At 34.4% G+C, this 18905-nt stretch overlaps 1 protein-coding gene across 11 annotated transcripts in view; it reads right to left on the reverse strand.

Annotated features, from left to right (window-relative positions):
- Positions 1-18905, reverse strand: part of LOC123524327 (nuclear factor 1 X-type-like) — a 119719-nt gene that overhangs the window by 25564 nt on the left and 75250 nt on the right. For 9 of the 11 annotated variants that reach the window (XR_008370293.1, XM_053538969.1, XM_053538974.1 and 6 more), the window contains 4 exons: positions 17903-17974; positions 10210-10302; positions 2429-2482; positions 1386-1721 (listed from right to left, as the gene is read on the reverse strand). Coding sequence is in view for 10 of the 11 variants with exons in the window: in XM_053538969.1 (XP_053394944.1) it covers positions 1386-1721; positions 2429-2482; positions 10210-10302; positions 17903-17974 (555 nt within the window). In the remaining variant the exon portion in view is untranslated. The remainder of the gene's footprint in view (positions 1-1385; positions 1722-2428; positions 2483-10209; positions 10303-17902; positions 17975-18905) is intronic. The other 2 variants (XM_045302426.2, XM_045302430.2) reach the window with 2 other exon arrangements.

The following is an 18905-nucleotide window of genomic DNA, read 5'->3' on the forward strand; positions in this document are numbered from 1 at the left end:
GTTATCTCCTATCAACAAGGTCTGAATAAATTCTAGGTATCTGGAATGGTATACTACAGTACCAGTAAGAATCACAAGGGATCAACAATATTAGCTTATTATATCCCAATCACCTCCCCCCCACCCCCCACACCCCGGAAACATTCCTGTTTCTGATTATGTGAAACCTAGTGTTGTTTAACCATTTATAAATCTTTTTTTTTTTTGGCTTATTTTTCTTGGTGCAAAAATATCTGATATTAGGGAGCACTGAGCCTAACAGACAAGCTGTAAATTTCTTAATGTTGAATGATTTACACCATGTCACATAATAACACAATTTTGTCTATGCGTTCAAAACAAAAATATCAAATATAGACAAATATTTTTTATATGCATGGCTTAATGCTAACCTTTTTCACTTAATAACTCAAAAATATAGTGTATTTTGTCTGGACTGAAACATTATGTAATGTATAATATTAAGCTAATACATGAAGTTTTGTGAATAAAATTGACAAAAGGAACTTTCAGCATAATAAATATATTGAATCATCAATTGTCATGTTTGAATTTCATTAAATAAATATAAGCTGATTAAAAGTGTATGTGATTATAGATCCTCACATGAAAAAAAAAAAAAAAAAAAAAAAAAAAAAAAAAAAAAACGAAAAATTGATATCACACCAGAGCGTAACAATCCATAGGTAGTAATGTTAAATAGCCTCAAATGCAAACGTAATGAAAAACAAACCAAACTAAATCATCCAATTGTGTGAAATGTTAATTTACTACATTGATGATAATGATATCATATGTGTAAAGATAATTTTCCGACTAGCGCCGACAAGTTACAATATCGCTACAGCCTAAGAATTAATATTTTTAGGACATCATCAAATATTTAGCAAAAGTAGAAATTCTGGAACAGTAATTATAGATCTACAGTCTTTTAGTAGCTATAAGGTAATTTATAACTTTTCGTAAAAAACTGAAAACACTATACAACAAATTCTGCGGTTACCTTTAATTCCAAAATGACGCAAGAAAAGGGAAATAAAAGTAATCTATGAATACCCTACAGCATTTGATAACAGATCTATAAAGCCTACAAGTTGTTACGAACTACTTTACTTTTAAGATGCGTGGTTATATCGCTGTATTTTCTAGAATACGATCTTACAAAATTTTTGCATGCTATAAATGATAATATTTTATGACTATTCTGATATGCTTAAAACAGCAATTGCTTGTCTGCTTACAGATAACGTTTTCCAAGAAAAAAACGAAAAAAACATGGAAAACTAAAATTTCCACATCCTCTTCCTGACATGCAAACAGGTTAAAATGATTTTCGCAAGCCATGACACTCAAACAGCAAAATACAGATCCCACTTTCAACTTACCTGGATCCATATTCGGGTCCTGCCAACCGGACTGACCGGCCATGCCTCCGGATTTGTAGTACGTAGACATTTGCTCGGTATCATCACCAACGCTCTCCTGATCTTCATCCGCCGATGATATTGAGCTCATTGTCGATCGTTTCAATCGTTTATGAGGATTTCCTGAGGGACTGAGTTGGGACTGGCCATTCGGCATTCCGTGGTGCGCCGACATGGCAACCATATGTTGCTGGTTAGGGTCCTGAGGATGGGGACTGTAGTTATAGTAACTAGGGCTGTCAATCTTTGGGGGCGGCAACATGGGATGTGTCCCGTTCGGAGGCATCATTATAGATGCTGAAAGTATACAAAACAGAAAAAAAAGTCATAAAAATCAATTCTGACTAAAAATGTTTTAACCACATTAAAAAAGTATTTTTTTATCTTAGAAATTTCTAAGACTCTTCCATATTTACTCACTTAACTTACAATAAAGATGGAAAGTTTGCCTCAAATTTGAAAAAGAAGTTCATGACCCTAATTTTTTTGTTATACCATTAAAATAATAAAAACACAGACATACATATAGATTATGAGAACAAAGTAAAGCAATTGAAAAACAACAAAGTATGGGATGAATGAAATGAAAAATGATTAATGCAGGGAATACACTTTGAAGATGGTAAAGATGTCACAAAAATGTCATATATATGGAATCCTATTTGTGCCACCAACTTCCGCCTTTTTAAAAAAAAATTCAGATGAAGTAATGACTTATACAAAAAAAAAAAAACGAAGTATAAATTTTCTGTTTCATGTTACCCGACGTCAGTAAAATATGTTAATTTTTTTAAATGAATCCAAAACGTATATCATACAATTTGATCATTTTTATTGAATATGACACAGCTAAAATGCCAAGTCTAAATTTTGTTGCTTCAGTGTTTCAATGTTAACACCAAGATGACTATTTTCTAGTTTTCAATCACAAAACATGATGGCACATATCAGACACCGTAGAAAAGAGATATAGAATGAAGAGGAAAGGAAGAGATTTTACAAACCGTTAGCCTCTTCCTCATATTGGTCTTGGTCGCCATCTAACGGGTCTAAGGGGTCTAAAATGAAAATGAGGTTTGAAAATGATATGAGATATGTGGTTTATCAAAATGACGTTTTAGTTTGCAGCACACAATAGACATCACAAAATTATAAGTAGCTTAGCCAAGCAGTGCACTGATAAAACTTTTTGCATTTTTTCAATTTTTGGTGTTTTCTTTTTCTGCTATGATGAGTGTATCTTTCTCCCTGTCTGAACAAAACTATAAGTAGTTATGATATTCAAGTTAGGCAGTTTCGATGTAAATACGAAATATATGGGTGTGTTGTAAGTGTGAAAAGGTAAATGGCCATTATGTGTAGTTTGAACAAAACCATGTATTTCATAACAAAATGAAAAAACTTAACTGCTATAATATATCAATATGAGCAGTGCCATGGGAAAACCAACATAGTGGGTGTGCGACCAGCATGGATCCAGACCAGCCTGCGCATCCGCGCAGTCTGGTCAGGATCCATGCTGTTCGCTAACAGTTTCTCCAATTCCAATAGGCTTTAAAAGCGAAAAGCATGGATCCTGACCAGACTGCGTGGATGCGCAGGCTGGTCTGGATCCATGCTGGTCGCACACCCACTATGTTGGTTTTCCCATGGCACGGCTCATATGTATTTATACCTTATATGTACAGTTCTGGCTTCTAGAATTTAATCGTATATTTTGAAATGAAACTATCAGGTTGATAATTTCAACTTTTCTAAACCCTTGTCACAGAGTGCAACTAGAAAATCTCTACATAAACTAAACAGCGCCCTTACCATAAAACACAAGACATACAATAAAGAAACCTAATTTGATCAGTGCAACATGGATATTATCCTATATACAATTTGCTGAGAAATCCTGTGCAAAGAAATTAATTTTTTTTTTGTAAAATCTGTCTTTATCGGAAAGATTCATGTCAGTTTGATAAATAAACATACATTCTCACGAATCCGCAATATTAAAACAAAACAACAAAAACAACAAAACAAGTCTAGAAACATTTCTGATGGATATAGATAAATACACAAAACAATACTTTGATCAAATTCAAGCAACAATTCATCGTAAGTTTTCTCCTCTTGCAAGATTTACATTTATTTTAAAGGTTAAAAAAAAAATAAGAAGAAATTTTTTTCCAACACAGTCAATATACTTTGTCAAATGTAAAATATATTACCCAGGACATGTACACACTTTTGTAAGCAAATGCCTAGTAATAATTTTAAAGACTCCTAGGCCTGTGCCCATCAATGTTTTAAATCGTAAACTTTCAACTCTTAAAAATGCTGCATTTTCTTTTTGTTAAATTAACACAGCCAGTAATGAAACTTTGCATAAACCTACAATTTGCAGGTACTGACATCTCTGTAAAACTTCAGCACTTAAAATATTTGAGCCGCTCCATGAAAAAATCAACATAGTGGCTTTTCGACCAGAATGGATCCAGACCAGCCTGCGCATCCACGCAGTCTGGTCAGGATCCATGCTGTTCGCTTTCAACGTCTTTTGCAATTAGAGAAACCATTAGCAAACAGCATGGATCCTGACCAGACTGCGCGGAAGCGCAAACTGGTCTGGATCCATTCTGGTCGAAAAGCCACTATGTTGGTTTTCTCATTGCACGGCTCATTTAAAAAAAAAATTCATCACTTAAAATGTACTAAAAACAAAGATAAAGGAAACTGAATATTTGCCGTTCTTTAGTCTATAAGTTTCAGACTAAAAATATTGATGAATACAGACCGATGGAATAAAATGACTTTTTTTGTACTGGTAACATTGAATTTTCAATTTCCACATAAGTATTCTTACTCAATGTTAATTTTTTAAAACTTCATAAGGTTATGCATGCATTCGATCAGGTCAAATTCTTTGAAAAACAATTACACATGCAATCCATCTTATTTCAAATTTCATACCAAAGAATTACATTATTTTAAAATAAATATACAAACTATACATAATAAAAAGTATGTTTTATTGTCTCCATCGCATGCAACAGTTCCTGTCACGGCATGAGAAATTGCATTCAAGGTCACGCAACGTCACCTTTCCAGAATTTATGCAAATTATTATTGTACTGGTTTCAGTATTATAATTCTACTTTAGGAACAAATTTTTGGTAAAGTTACCGTTTATCCCATTTTTATTACAGACCCTATCTAATACCTTCTAGTATGATGTGGCTGGGTGTGAGCCATGGAAGACATGCTCTCTTGTTGGTTAGATATCTTCCCTGACCGGTATCTAATACCTTGTCTGATTGAGAATCATAAGCCCCAGTTTTCTGGTGTAAGAGTTTTTTGTTTGCCCTTTTTGGTTGGTTGGGTTCAGAATCACACTAACTGAGGTGATATGGCAGGCCCCCCTCCTGGCATTATTTTAGGTGCAAACAACATTTCTGTCAACTGTGTCTCCGACTTTCCGTAAGCCAGCGGGATGGTTTCCTCACATGGAAAAATTCTATACCCTAAAGCGAGGTTTGGATCCCACAGCTGCGAGTGACAGGTGTTCCAAAGTCAAATTCACTTCAACTCAGACCTGCAACCTCAGTGTTAAAGAGTCATAATATGTCCCACTTCTACACCTCCCAGTTATATTACAACTTGCAATTTTTCTTTCCCAAAAAGCTGCCACAAGGGTAATATTTTCATATATAACATTTGCAAATGAACAGAGAAAGGAGGGACGTCTAAAAAATTGAACATTTAGTCTATAGATAATTACTAATATTACACAAAATGTTTTCTAGAGAACCCACAACTACTGTGAAATCATTAATTTTCGTGGATTTCGTGGTTGGGTCAATCCACGAAATTTAATCCCAACGAACAAGTAAAATTCCAATTCATTTTGTGTTCAAAAGTTGAAACCCACGAATTCATGTCCCCACGAAATTGCCGTTTTGACCAAAACCACGAAATTTCATGCCCACGAAATTAAATGATTTCACAGTATCACATACTTGTATCAACAGTAACTGTGTTTTATTTAATACCTAAGACAATTAAAAATTTGTACACCATAAAAAAAAAGGCAGATTAACACGTAAAAAAATAACATATCATGAAACAAAGTAACAAATATTCATTCTGTAAGACTACTGGTACAAAAGCAAGCGTGCATAAATCTTAATATGGGCCGCGCCATGGGAAAACCAACATAGTGGGTTTGCGACCAGTTTTTCTAATTGCAATAGGCTTTGAAAGCGAACAGCATGGATCCTGACCAGACTGCGTGGATGCGCAGGCTGGTCTAGATCCATGCTGGTCGCAATGCCACTATGTTGGTTTTCTCATGGCACGGCTCATATGGAGATATTCACAAGATACATTTAACCTTTAACCTGCTAAATTTCAAAAATGAACTGATCCATCATTCAATTTGAGCAACAGCATTAATCATTCCAAGGGGTGTTCACTGAAAATACACTGACTGAATAGTGCACAGAGGAAAACCATGATCAGCCTGCACGGACATGCAGGCTAATCTTGGTCTGCACTGTTCGCAGAGGCAGAATCACTTGCCGACAGCAGGCTATAGGTTAATATTCTTAACATTTCTGTACAAGAATTAAAACAAGAGGGCCATGAAGGCCCTGTATCGCTCACCTGACCTATTGACCTAAAGATCATCAAGATCAACATTCTGACCAAGTTTCATTAAGATATGGTCATAAATGTAGCCTCTAAAGTGTTAACTAGCTTTTCCTTTGATTTGACCCGGTGACCAAGTTTTTGCCCCCACATGACCCAGATTTAAACTTGACCTAAAGATCATCAAGATTAACATTCTGATTAAGTTTCATGAAGATACAGTCATAAATCTGGCCTCTAGAGTCTTAACAAGCTTTTCCTTTGATTTGACCTAGTGACCTAGTTTTTAACACACCTGACCCAGATTTAAACTTGACCTATAGATCATCAAGATTAACATTCTGACCAAGTTTCATTAAGATATGGTCATAAATGTGGCCTCTAAAGTGTTAACTAGCTATTCCTTCTATTTGACCCCCGTGACCTAGTTTTTGACCCGACATGACCCAGATTCGAACTTGACCTAAAGACCATCAAGTTTAACATTCTGACTAAGTTTCATGAAGATATAGTCATAAATGTGGCCTCTAGAGTGTTAACAAGCTTTCCTTGATATGACCTAGTGACCTAGTTTTTGACTCCATCTGACCCAGATTTAAACTTGACCTAAAGATCATCAAGATTAACATTTGGACCAAGTTTCATTAAGATATGGTCATAAATGTGGCCTCTACAGTGTTAATTAGCTTTTCCTTTGATTTGACCTGGTGACCTAGTTTTTGACCCGACATGACCCAGATTCAAAATTGCCCTAAAGATCATCAAGTTTAACATTCTGACTAAGTTTCATGCAGATATAGTCATAAATGTGCCTCTAGAGTGTTAACAAGCTTTTCCTTTGATATGACCTAGTGACCTAGTTTTTGACCCCACCTAACCCTGATTTGAACTTGAGCTATAGATCATCAAGATTAACATTTTGACCAAGTTTCATTAAGGTATGGTCATAAATGTGGCCTCTACAGTGTAAACTAGCTTTTCATTTGATTTGGTTCGGTGACCTAGTTTTTTATCCTACATGACCCAGATTCAAACTGGACCTTAAGATCATCAATATTAACAACCTGACCAAGTTTCATGAAGATACAGTCATAAATGCGGCTTCTACAGTGTTAACAAGCTTTTCCTTTGATTTGACATGGTGACCTAGTTTATGAACCCAGATAACCAAATATCGAACTCGTCCAAGATTTTATTAAGGGTAACATTCTGACCAAGTTTCATTAAGATTGGGCCAAAAATGTGACCTCTAGAGTGTTAACAAGCTTTTTCTTTGATTTGACCTGGTGACATAGTTTTTGACCCCAGATGACCCAATATCGAACTCGTCCAAGATTTTATTGAGGGTAACATCCTGACCAAGTTTCATTAAGATTGGGCCAAAATTGTGACCTCTAGAGTGTTAACAAGCTTTTCCTTTGATTTGACCTGATGACCTAGTTTTTGACCCAGATGACCCAATATCGAACTCGTCCAAGATTTTATTGAGGGTAACATTCTGACCAAGTTTCATTAAGATTGGGCCAAAAATGTGACCTCTAGAGTGTTAACAAGCTTTTCCTTTGATTTGACCTGATGACCTAGTTTTTGATCCCAGATGACCCAATATCGAACTCGTCCAAGATTTTATTGAGGGTAACATTCTGACCAAGTTTCATTAAGATTGGGTCAAAAATGTGACCTCTAGAGTGTTAACAGTCAAATTGTTGACGACAGACGGACGGACGGACGGACGGACGACGGACGACGACGGACGCCGGACACAGGGTGATCACTAAAGCTCACCTTTGAGCACTTCGTGCTCAGGTGAGCTAAAAACAAGAGCTGTCCATAAGACAGCCAAGCTCGACTATTCGAAATATTGTCACAGAAGCAGGAAATTATTACCCAAAATGTTAAATATCAAAAGAGTTTTAAGTTCGAAACAGGACATAATTTGACCAAAATGCATATCAGAGTTATGGGACTTGATGCTATCAACTAGTTTAATAACCCCGAAGAAACATGTTAAGTTTCAATTCCATATCTGCATTAGTTTTGGAGATAGTAACTTGCATGTAAAACTTTAACCAGAATTTTGTAAGTCCAAAAGGGGGCATAATTTGCTCAAAATACATGTTAAGAGTTATGGAACTTGACCCAGTGAGGTTGGTAACTGACCTAGAAAAAGAATAAATAAGTTTCAAAGCTATATGCCTTTTGGTAATAGCTGTATGTACTTGCACGCAAAACTTTAACCAGGATTTTCTAAGTCCAAAAGGGGGCATAATTTGACCAAAATACATGTCAGAGTTATGGGACTTGATTCTATCAACTAGTTTTATAACCCCGAAGACACATGTGAAGTTTCAATTTAATATCTGCATTAGTTTTGGAGATAGTAACTTGCATGTAAAACTTTAACCAGGATTTTCAAAGTCAAAAAGGGGGCATAATTTGCTCAAAATACATGTCAGAGTTATGGGACTTGACCCAGTGAGGTAGGTAATTGATCTAGAAAAAGAAAAAATAAGTTTCAAATCAATATGCCTTTTAGTAATAGCTGTATGTACTTGCACGCAAAACTTTAACCAGAATTTTCTAAGTCCGAAAGGGGGCATAATTTGGCCAAAATACATGTCAGAGTTATGGGACTTGACCCAGTGAGGTAGATAATTGATCTAGAAAAAGAAAAAATAAGTTTCAAATCTATATGCCTTTTAGTAATAGCTGTATGTACTTGCACGCAAAACTTTAACCAAAATTTCTAAGTACAAAAGGGGGCATAATTTGGCCAAAATGAAGGTCAGAGTTATGGGACTTGGTGCTATCAACTAGTTTTATAACCCCGAAGACACATGTGAAGTTTCAATTCAATATCTGCATTAGTTTTGGAGATAGTAACTTGCATGTAAAACTTTAACCAGAATTTTCTAAGTCCAAAAGGTGGCATAATTTGCTCAAAATACATGTTAGAGTTATGGAACTTGACCCAGTGAGGTTGGTAATTGACCTAGAAAAAGAATAAATAAGTTTCAAAGCTATATGCCTTTAAATGATAGCTGTATGTACTTGCATGCAAAAACTTAACCAAGGTGTGACGCCGACGCCGACGCCGACGCCAGGGTGAGTAGAATAGCTAGACTATTCTTTGAATAGTCGAGCTAAAAAAATGACAGCAGCAAAGATTCAATATACAATATAATCTCGCAAACAAATAAGCAAAAATAGCAAATAAAAGTGAAAATGTGTGTGTAGTATGTAATGATTGATGGATGAGTAGCGGCTCAGGGCACTGACATCATTATATCTCTGCATGCAAACAGTTTCCACGTGCAATACACGTGCAATCGCGTTATATTCATGTCTAGCAATTACAAATGCATCTGCTTCGTAATTTTAAACTTATCATTACCCCCTCCCCCATCCCTCCAAAACAAATGGTCCTTTTTAAAGATAATTTAAAAACTCAAGTTCTTTTACAGGCACAATTTTTTTTAAAACATTTGACACAATTTCGACAATGAAAAACAGCAGTAATTCATGCAGATTTTTCAAATATTTCAACCGCATAAAATTTGTCCTGGTTATTTCAAAACAAATGTTTCCTGTTATTAATTATTCTCTTTTACAAAGAAATTTTCCGGAAACTGTTTATCTTGTATCAGAAAACGCAAAATAAATAGAATCTACATTTCAATTATGGGGCATATGTGTTTCTAACATTTCAATAATTAACTTAGGAATTGGCAGTAAGCTACATAAGTCAATCGAAAATATTTAATTCCGTCTGCTGCATTTTAAATAGTTCTGTGAATAAGCTAAGCAGATACAGAAATAGCAAATTGCTTGACAATATATACAAATTCAAACCTCGATAGTAATTTCTTTAAACATCTATACAAAAATCTATACAAATATATTGCATTATCATAAAACAGTAAAATGGTGGAAAAATTCTAAATGATGGTTTGAATTACAGAAAACGCAAGACATAAAATTGCTACAAAATTTAGGAGCATTTTCAAGATCTTTCTCTATATCAATGATAAAGTTACTTAGGAGTTTTTGCAGAATGGTAGCATCTTTCATGAAATTAAATTAATCGAGGTTTGAAATTAAATACTGCATATAAACGAATGATATTTTTGGCCATGCTGATACTTACGTCTTGTGACCCGCATTAATTCTCTAGCACTGAAAACCCCCGTGGCCATAATGCTGTCATTGCCTGATACCCCTGAATGAATGTTGCCCGGCACTGAAACATGAATGGTTAGCATGAGACAAAAATGATTTACAAAATGTATGACTGAATTCACCAAAAATAGGTCTAACATAATTATTTTCCCTTGATGCCCATTTTTTCTGTAGCAAGTTTTACTTAAATGCAACCAGTTACCTCTATCAAACAACACTGCTTGGAATTTAAGACAGATATTTTGTCTTTACTAAGAGACTGTCGCTTTAGAGAGGTTGTCGCTATATAGAGTTTGTCACTATAGTCAGGTTGTCACTACAAAGAGGTTAATTTACTACAAAACTCATTATAAAACCAGAGTTGGGAGATCAGTCTCAAAACTCCAATATCTGATTGGTCAACTTGAAATTGACCAATAATTGAGCAGGATTCTTAACTGGTCGCCAAACTCTGGATTATAACCTCTGACCCTGATCTAGTGCCAGTGAAAAAGATCTGCCCCATGTAAATACCCCAATCACCTATCAAATAAAGAGCCCATTAAAGCTACAAAATGATACTCTTGTTTACAATTTTCTTTCAGGACATTCCTTCAGCAGACAATCAGGATAACTGTTGTAGGGCTTGTTAGTGCATGTGTGTATCATTATAAATGATAGATATAAGTAGCCTTTCCCATTAATACCCATATATCATACATGTTATCTTATCTCTTTAGAAAGTCTTAATCTGTTGCAGGAATCTTCAGCTAACTAATCTTGCAGACTGCTTCCAGGTGTCTAAACACATTTTTCTACAGCATAGACATATTCTAGGTAACACAGTCAACAGATCTATTTATGGTAACACAGTTTAAGTGAAAGGGTAGAGCAAAAACAATCATGGACTTAACTTCGACCCACAATGCCTAGCCACTGCAGAATTTTTTTTCCAGTTTCAGTTTGTACTGTTAGGTTTTAAATTAAACCCAAACAGTTTAGGTCATTTTGATGACCTTCCAGCTTTAAATGGTGAAGGTCAAGACGAAAGGCCCAAGATAACCCTCAGGACAGGCTGGCACCTTGTTGATGATTATAGAACCACAATCTTGAGTCTGCAACCTGTAGAGGACTGAGTGGTAATTGATTTAAGTTCAGCGACCTTAACCACTCCAGCAATGAGGACCATTCAGATCAAGTATTTTAACACTAATTTTAAAGCATGCAATTAATACATCAAAATGTCTTCCTTTTTCTTCTGTTCACATACAATCTATTTTTGATGGTAGCAATTTATCAAGCACATTTAGATAATTAAATTATACTTATCAAAGACAAATCAACTTTATCTCTCTAGTGAAAACATCAAGGTAATGGGGCGGATACATGCTGTAATATGATAAGTTAAAATGCAATCTTGCTTCTGTTTGAGCATGGGGACTCCTTCAATATGTGAAGTTATCTATATCTTGAAAGTCTGAAGTGTATTCTCGAATTTCATTCATTTCTACGATAACATACACAAGTGATGATAACAACGATAATTCTTCGATTTCATTCATTTCAATGATAATTCAAATCAGACACGATAATAGGTGATAACAGGCATCAATGATGATAACGGGACTTGGGTCGTTCTACTTCCTTATTTTCTATCGTGTAATGCATCAATTTTCGCAAATACGTGTCTGCGTCCCATGGTTGCGTATGAAGCGTATTGATATCCTATCAACTTTAAAAGTACGTCTTTGATATCTCTGTAACAATCAACTCCTTTAAAACAACATAAAACGTTTATGTGAAAATTTCTTTTACCAATATCAAAAGTCTCTTCAGAGTATAAGAATATTCTCCGCAATCAAATTATCGCTTCATTTCAATGAGAATGCACCCATTATAGATATAACACAATATCATAAAAACTGCAACTGCCTCTTTATATACCAGATCATTGTAAAATATATTATTCTCTCCGATATCTGAGAAATGAGAAATTTGGTTACTTATCTGATTCAAAATAAGCTTGCTAAACAAGTATACAGAAACTTTTCTTTTAAACTTTATCCTGCTAAGTTTTTAAAATGGACTATTCCATCATTTAATTTGGGAAGCACTACTTATTATTCAAAGGGGTTTTCACCTAAAATTTAATGACTCAATAGCGAACAGTGCAGGTTGAGCTTGGTCTGCACTGTTGGCAAAGGCAGAATCACTTGCTAAAGGTTAATAACAGAATAGTACAAAAACTTGAAATATACCACCCTGCACTGATGGACAGAACATACCAAGTTACCAAGTTTCAAGTTTTGTTGCAAATAATTATTATGAGCTGCGCAATGAGAAAACCAACATAGTGCGTTTGTGACCAGCATGGATCTAGACCAGCATGGTTCCGCACAGTCTGGTCAGGATCCATGCTGTTCGCTAACAGTTTCTCTAATTGCAATAGGCTTTGAAAGCCAACAGCATGGAACCTGACCAGACTGCGTGGTGCAGCTCATATATGAAACTGATACATACATCTTTTGATGAATTAAAGAAAAATTCGCACCACCTAATTTGTATCCAGTCGTTTTCAGAATTCTGCAGGGCATTCCGTTTCCTTGATCAATTGGAATTTATCTGAAGCTCTGTGTACTTTTTTTAATTAAACCTACCAGTACAATTTTCCTGTTTAAACTTTTGTATCTTTGGTTTATACTAATTAAGTTTATACTAACTTAGTTTATACTAATTGAGTTTAACTCGCTTTTAATGAAAGCGTCAAGTTTATCTGTTCCAATCACATCCTAAATAAACCAGTATTGGTATCATATGAGAAGGTGTGGCTTTAAATAAAAAATCCATGCAAATCCATCAAAAAGCAGTGAAATAAATCTACTACAATAATTTTTCATACATGTTCCATTTATGCAATAATCAGATACACATACTCAAGGTGGAATCAAATCGGGGAAAATCTTTGATTGCTCGGAATGATGAAGTTATTAGGGCTTTATCTCCCTTCAAACTATAAACATCTGTTGGAATCAATCTACTACATATGTGTTCAAATCCTTAGAATATTAGCGAACGTAATTACGTGAAATATCTACAACTGGTAATACCAGGTATATGTGCTTGGAATGTTCAAATTGCATTTCCGTGTAGCAAGGACAATGTTATATATTAATTTACAGTAAAACAGTATTCACAATATTGTTATAAAAGTTAGCTGCAAATAAAAGTTTTTTTCTGTTCATTTCCACCCCCACCCCCCCACCCCAATTACTGATGGAAAAACTCGTTTTTTTAATTAACTGACATTTTGTGAAGTAATTAATAATGCTGGTGATAAGACCCAGATCTGCATAAAAACGCAACAATCAATCGTAAAGTATGCATCAAATATGTAAAATTAATCAATTTGAGAGTGATGCCTTTTTTAATTACACATTTTGTATCAAACTGTTCAATCCCTGTGTTGCATCAAGACTGTAAAGTAGGTAACATTCACAATGGTTTTATTTTCACAAATTTTCGCAAAAACTTGTGCAACATCCCAAAAAGTATAACCTGAGCTACGAGTCAGGAACTTTTGAATCAGCAGTACCCAGGGCTCTTGTCTGACACAACAGCTTTACCTCGTAAGACACTCATACCAGTTTTTTAAGAGTGATTCAAAATAAACTTCAAGATGACAAGCTTAAATACATGAGCAGAAACTAAACTAAATTCTAAAGAAAATAAAATTGGCACAAAAATTTGCCCAATTAACAGTAAAATGGTCTAATGCAGAAGATAGGCGGCGAGTCTGAAATGTGCAGAAATCAAGCCTGTCTCAAGTTCTAGTGTATAATAAGCTAACTGCAGAATTATTGTCATTTAACAAATCTTTTTAAAGTGGTACTTAATTATTAAATGTCCATTTTAAGAAAAGTCATATTTTCATCAAACTCAAGATTCATGAAAGAAATTAAGAACAGAGAAGGCAAGTCACAATTTACCCCAAAACAGTAACACCATTTTTGAAATTTATGAAGTTGTTTCCCATTATGAAATCTTCTATAGAATATTAAGACAAAAACTGAAATGACATCATAATGCAGACATTTATACATGATATTTTTCTCAAGAACCGCAGACATTTTTACAAAGAAGAAAACTACAAAGGGAGGTAATTCAAAATTAACTTTACATACTTCAACTTTCTTAAACAAACCTACTTTCTTTTTCATGGCCCCTAGTCATTACTTACAGGTCAACTCTCATACATTTTTTGTTATTTCAAGATCTGTGAAAAGACCAAAATACTTAAAAAAGAAATTGCATTGCATTATTTTATCATGAACAAAATGTGGAGGAGTGACTTTTTAATTATATCATCTTTTCCCTAACAATATACATCTGGAGACAAAGTTGAAATGACCTGTAGCTTATACAGAAAAGAAAACATCCGTCACGCTAGCTGTATATGCTGTTTTTTGACTGATACCGCAGACATGAAGACTATTTTCGACTTCGTAGCTGAAGAGTGCACACTCCAATTCGTTCTAGACTATGTTGTAAGACAATGTTTCTCTGGAATTTGACAGAAACCCTCAGGGTAATGTGATTTATGAAATAAGATTTATAAATATTTGCCTGAGATAATGTTATAGGCTGGAGAGGTCCAAGCAGTGGATTCTGAGGATTTACCAGTCCAGACATTTCATTGCGACATTAATTGGAGATTTAGTTATACTGGACACTGGTGCGTCTCTAATCTCCTCCTATCAAAATATGTTAGTTTTGACATTCATAGACTTATTGTTATGATTTTCAATGAAAAAAACAACAAAAAACAACATTACACATAAGCTTATATTAAATTCTTACAAACAAGTTAGTCTGGGTATGGTGAATAATTCTTTCTAAATCAAGTTTCTAAAAATGCTTATGTCAATCATAGATGGTGAAAAATATGAGTCAGGCCTTTAATTTCCCGTTTCATTTCATATTACAACAATAAAACACAGTCTTGCTTGCTTAAATACCAATTTCTTTGTCATTTTTTTTGCAATTCTTTGACTTTAAGTTGTAAAATAGATCATAAATAATTTTGGTTTTTTCCTTCGAATGATTTTCAAGCATTATCTGTGCCTACAGACTAAAAAGACTTAATCTGACAGAAATACAGTCGCAGCAAATTATTTTTTTAGCAAAAATATTTCATGCAAATAGTTGAATTGAAAACTATGAAAATTAATTTTGAAATAAAAGGAAATGCGTAAAAGACTTCCAACAGCTCACTGTAGGTGAAAGATTTTTTTTTTTTTTCAAAATGAAGTACAGATATAACCTTTAATATTGAAGTGTTACTTATTTATCGATTTACTGTTTTCCCGAGCAGTGATTATTCGTAAGTAAGACGGAACTGAAAGATTGGTCTACAAAATCCATCTACAAATATAGAAAACTTGTTGAAATTTTGACCACAGATTGATCAAATCTAGCAAGTTTCAACAAACTAGTACCGACAATAAGAAAAAATCTGTCGTCATGAACTGACAACGTGTAACAACAAAAATGGTAAAAGAGCCAATTACTTTTGTAACCTACGGCATTGCCCAGACTAATTAGTCACTAATTTACAACAAATCACTTGCCTCCATATTAAATACCTATTTTACATAGGTTACCAGTTTGTTCACCCTATGAACGGTCTTTCAGTGGTCATTTACCCTCGTAAATGACACCTAATGAATTGAAATAAATTCAAATACTAATTTGCTGTCAAGTGAAATACAGGTGGACAAAAGGACAAATCCTACCTAAATTGGCAAAAAATTAAACTTGATGCCAAATACCTGTAAGATGGGACAAAACAACAGGTGTGTAAGTAAATACAGTATCAGTAACAATATATCAACAAGAAACACCCGGCACTAGCCCACCAAATTCGATTAATATTATTCTAATTTATTTTTGCTAGATTGTGAAATAAAACCTTTCAGCAAAATTATTTTTTGAATCACTCTCCAATTTGCTTCTTTGAAACAACTGAGTCCTTGACCAGGCTCAAAACTTCTTCATCTAAATAATTGTTCCCGAGCACAAATTTGAAATTGACCAATACAAAAGGCTGTCATAATTCTGAAACAGGTAACCAGTCCTAGTTTTAAAACCTCTGAGCTAGTGCTGCTGTCCTACAGAGGGGACACTGCCAAGAAGGAAGCAGACACCTTACTCGGCAGCCCGTTGACCAACAAATCATTCACCAAATTAACTTTGATCACTTAACCATGTGACTGATGGTTCCATTTAATTCAGGTGGATTTTTCTTTAATAATCTTTCAACTGGCCAAGAATGGCCAAAGAACTAATAATAACTAATGCCAAACTAATATATGCAAGATGCAGCTGAGAAACAAGGCCATCAAAAGACATTTCGCAACAAAGAAGAAAAAAACTCATCAATGACAATTTTGAATGCAATGTTCCTATAGATACCTCCCTACATATGGTTTCATTTTAACAAAACTTATGTAAGGAAATTTCCTATATATACATCCCAAAATATGGTTTCATTTTAACAAAGCTAATTCAATGAATAAAAGCTTACATAAGGAAATTATTAAAACATCCCAAATATGGTTCCATTTGTCAAAGCTTACTAAAGGAATTTTCCTGTATATACATCCCAAATATGGTTTCATTTTACCAAAGCTTACTCAAGGAATTTTCCTGTATATACATCCCAAATATGGTTTCATTTTAACAAAGCTTAGTCAAGAATTTTTTCTTTAACAAAGCTCACTCAAGGAATTTTCCTATGAATACATCCCAAATATGGTTTCATTTTAACAAAGCTTACTCAAGGAATTTTACCTATATATACATCCTAAATATGGTTTCATTTTAACAAAGCTTACATAAGGAATTTTTCTTTAACAAAGCTCACTCAAGGAATTTTCCTATATATACATCCCAAATATGGTTTCATTTTAACAAAGCTTACATAAGGAATTTTTCTTTAACAAAGCTCACTCAAGGAATTTTACCTATATATACATCCTAAATATGGTTTCATTTTAACAAAGCTTACATAAGGAATTTTTCTTTAACAAAGCTCACTCAAGGAATTTTTCTTAAACAAATCTTACTCAAGGAATTTGTCTTTACAAAGCTTACTCAAGGAATTTTTCTTAAACAAATCTTACTCAAGGAATTTGTCTTTACAAAGCTTACTCAAGGAATTTTTCTTAAACAAATCTTACTCAAGGAATTTGTCTTTACAAAGCTTACTCAAGGAATTTTTCTTAAACAAAGCTTACTCAAGGAATTTTCCTATAAATACATCCCAGATAAGGTTTTATTTTAACAAAACTTACGCAAGGAAATTTCCTATATATACATCCCAGAAACAAAGCTTACTAAAGTGACAAACTGAAGTCTTCTATTTTGTAAGAAGCTGTACAATTTCAGTTTAATCATCCCATACAATCTTTTTCCAAAACAGGTAACAGCAAGTAGTGTTATAATTCAGTCCCACAGAGATGTGTGATCAAGAGTCAAAAGCAAAGAATATCTTGGTTATTAAAACTAAAAGCAAAACCAAAGAAGACTGAAAAGAGTAAAACTATTATCCTGGTTAAAGAGAAGATCTTGGTTATTAAAGCAAGTCAAATTAAGAGCAAACCTTGGTTATTCGTGGTATTTACCTTTAATATCCTGGTCATGATGATTCATCGGTATCTCTTGGTAATCAGCACGTGGGTCTCGAGGGTCCGGTACTGAAGTAGAGTTAAAGTAGGTCAAGGCTTTTTTTTTAAATGTAACAACTTTTAAAGGTATACTAGACCTAAATTTCTATTAACATAATTTATAAACAAAATTCTATAATATTAATTTTGTCAATGTTCGTAATTTAGAACCAGATTTTAATGACTGACAGACCTGGGTCCAATTACAATTATAATTTAATTACTTTTGAAAATAATTGAACCCAGGTCTGATGACTGACCCCGAACATTTGGGCTGTTGTACAAGAATATCAGTGGGTTGGGAGTCCTGAACATTTCTGTATTGAAGAATATAGGCAAAATGAATGTTGCTTTTTTAACTAAAGCTATCACTAAAGGTGATTAATACCCCAAAGATGCCACTTTAATAAAGGGAAAGTATATAGTAGTGACCATGATCTTTGACCTTTAAGTGTAATCTTGACCTTGAACCTAGCAATCTAGACTGTGCTCTGTACATGTCGTTTTGATGAGGTTAAAAACTGATGCAAGTTTTGCGTACTTTGTATCTGGGTGCATAAGAACTGTCCTTAATAGTGTAGTATTCTTAGAATGCCTGTAAGTGGGGCTGTACTGCACTTTACCATTATACTATAAATGCACTACATTTATACTTTTTATAATATCTGAGATGTGCCATGGAAAAACCAACATAATGGCTTTGCGACCAGCATGGATCCAGACCAGCCTGCGCATCTGCACAGTCTGGTTAGGATCCATGCTGTTTGCTTTCAAAGCCTATTGCAATTAGAGAAACTGTTAGCGAACAGCATGGATCCTGACCAGACTGCACGGATGCGCAGGCTGGTCTGGATCCATGCTGGTCGCAAACCCACTATGTTGGTTTTCTCATGGCGCGGCTCATTTGTGCTTTTAAACTGTCAAACTGACATTTTATGTTTGATGCTGCTATAAATGCCAA

Source organism: Mercenaria mercenaria, chromosome 3 (genome assembly GCF_021730395.1).
Source record: "Mercenaria mercenaria strain notata chromosome 3, MADL_Memer_1, whole genome shotgun sequence".
NCBI lineage: Eukaryota > Metazoa > Mollusca > Bivalvia > Venerida > Veneridae > Mercenaria > Mercenaria mercenaria.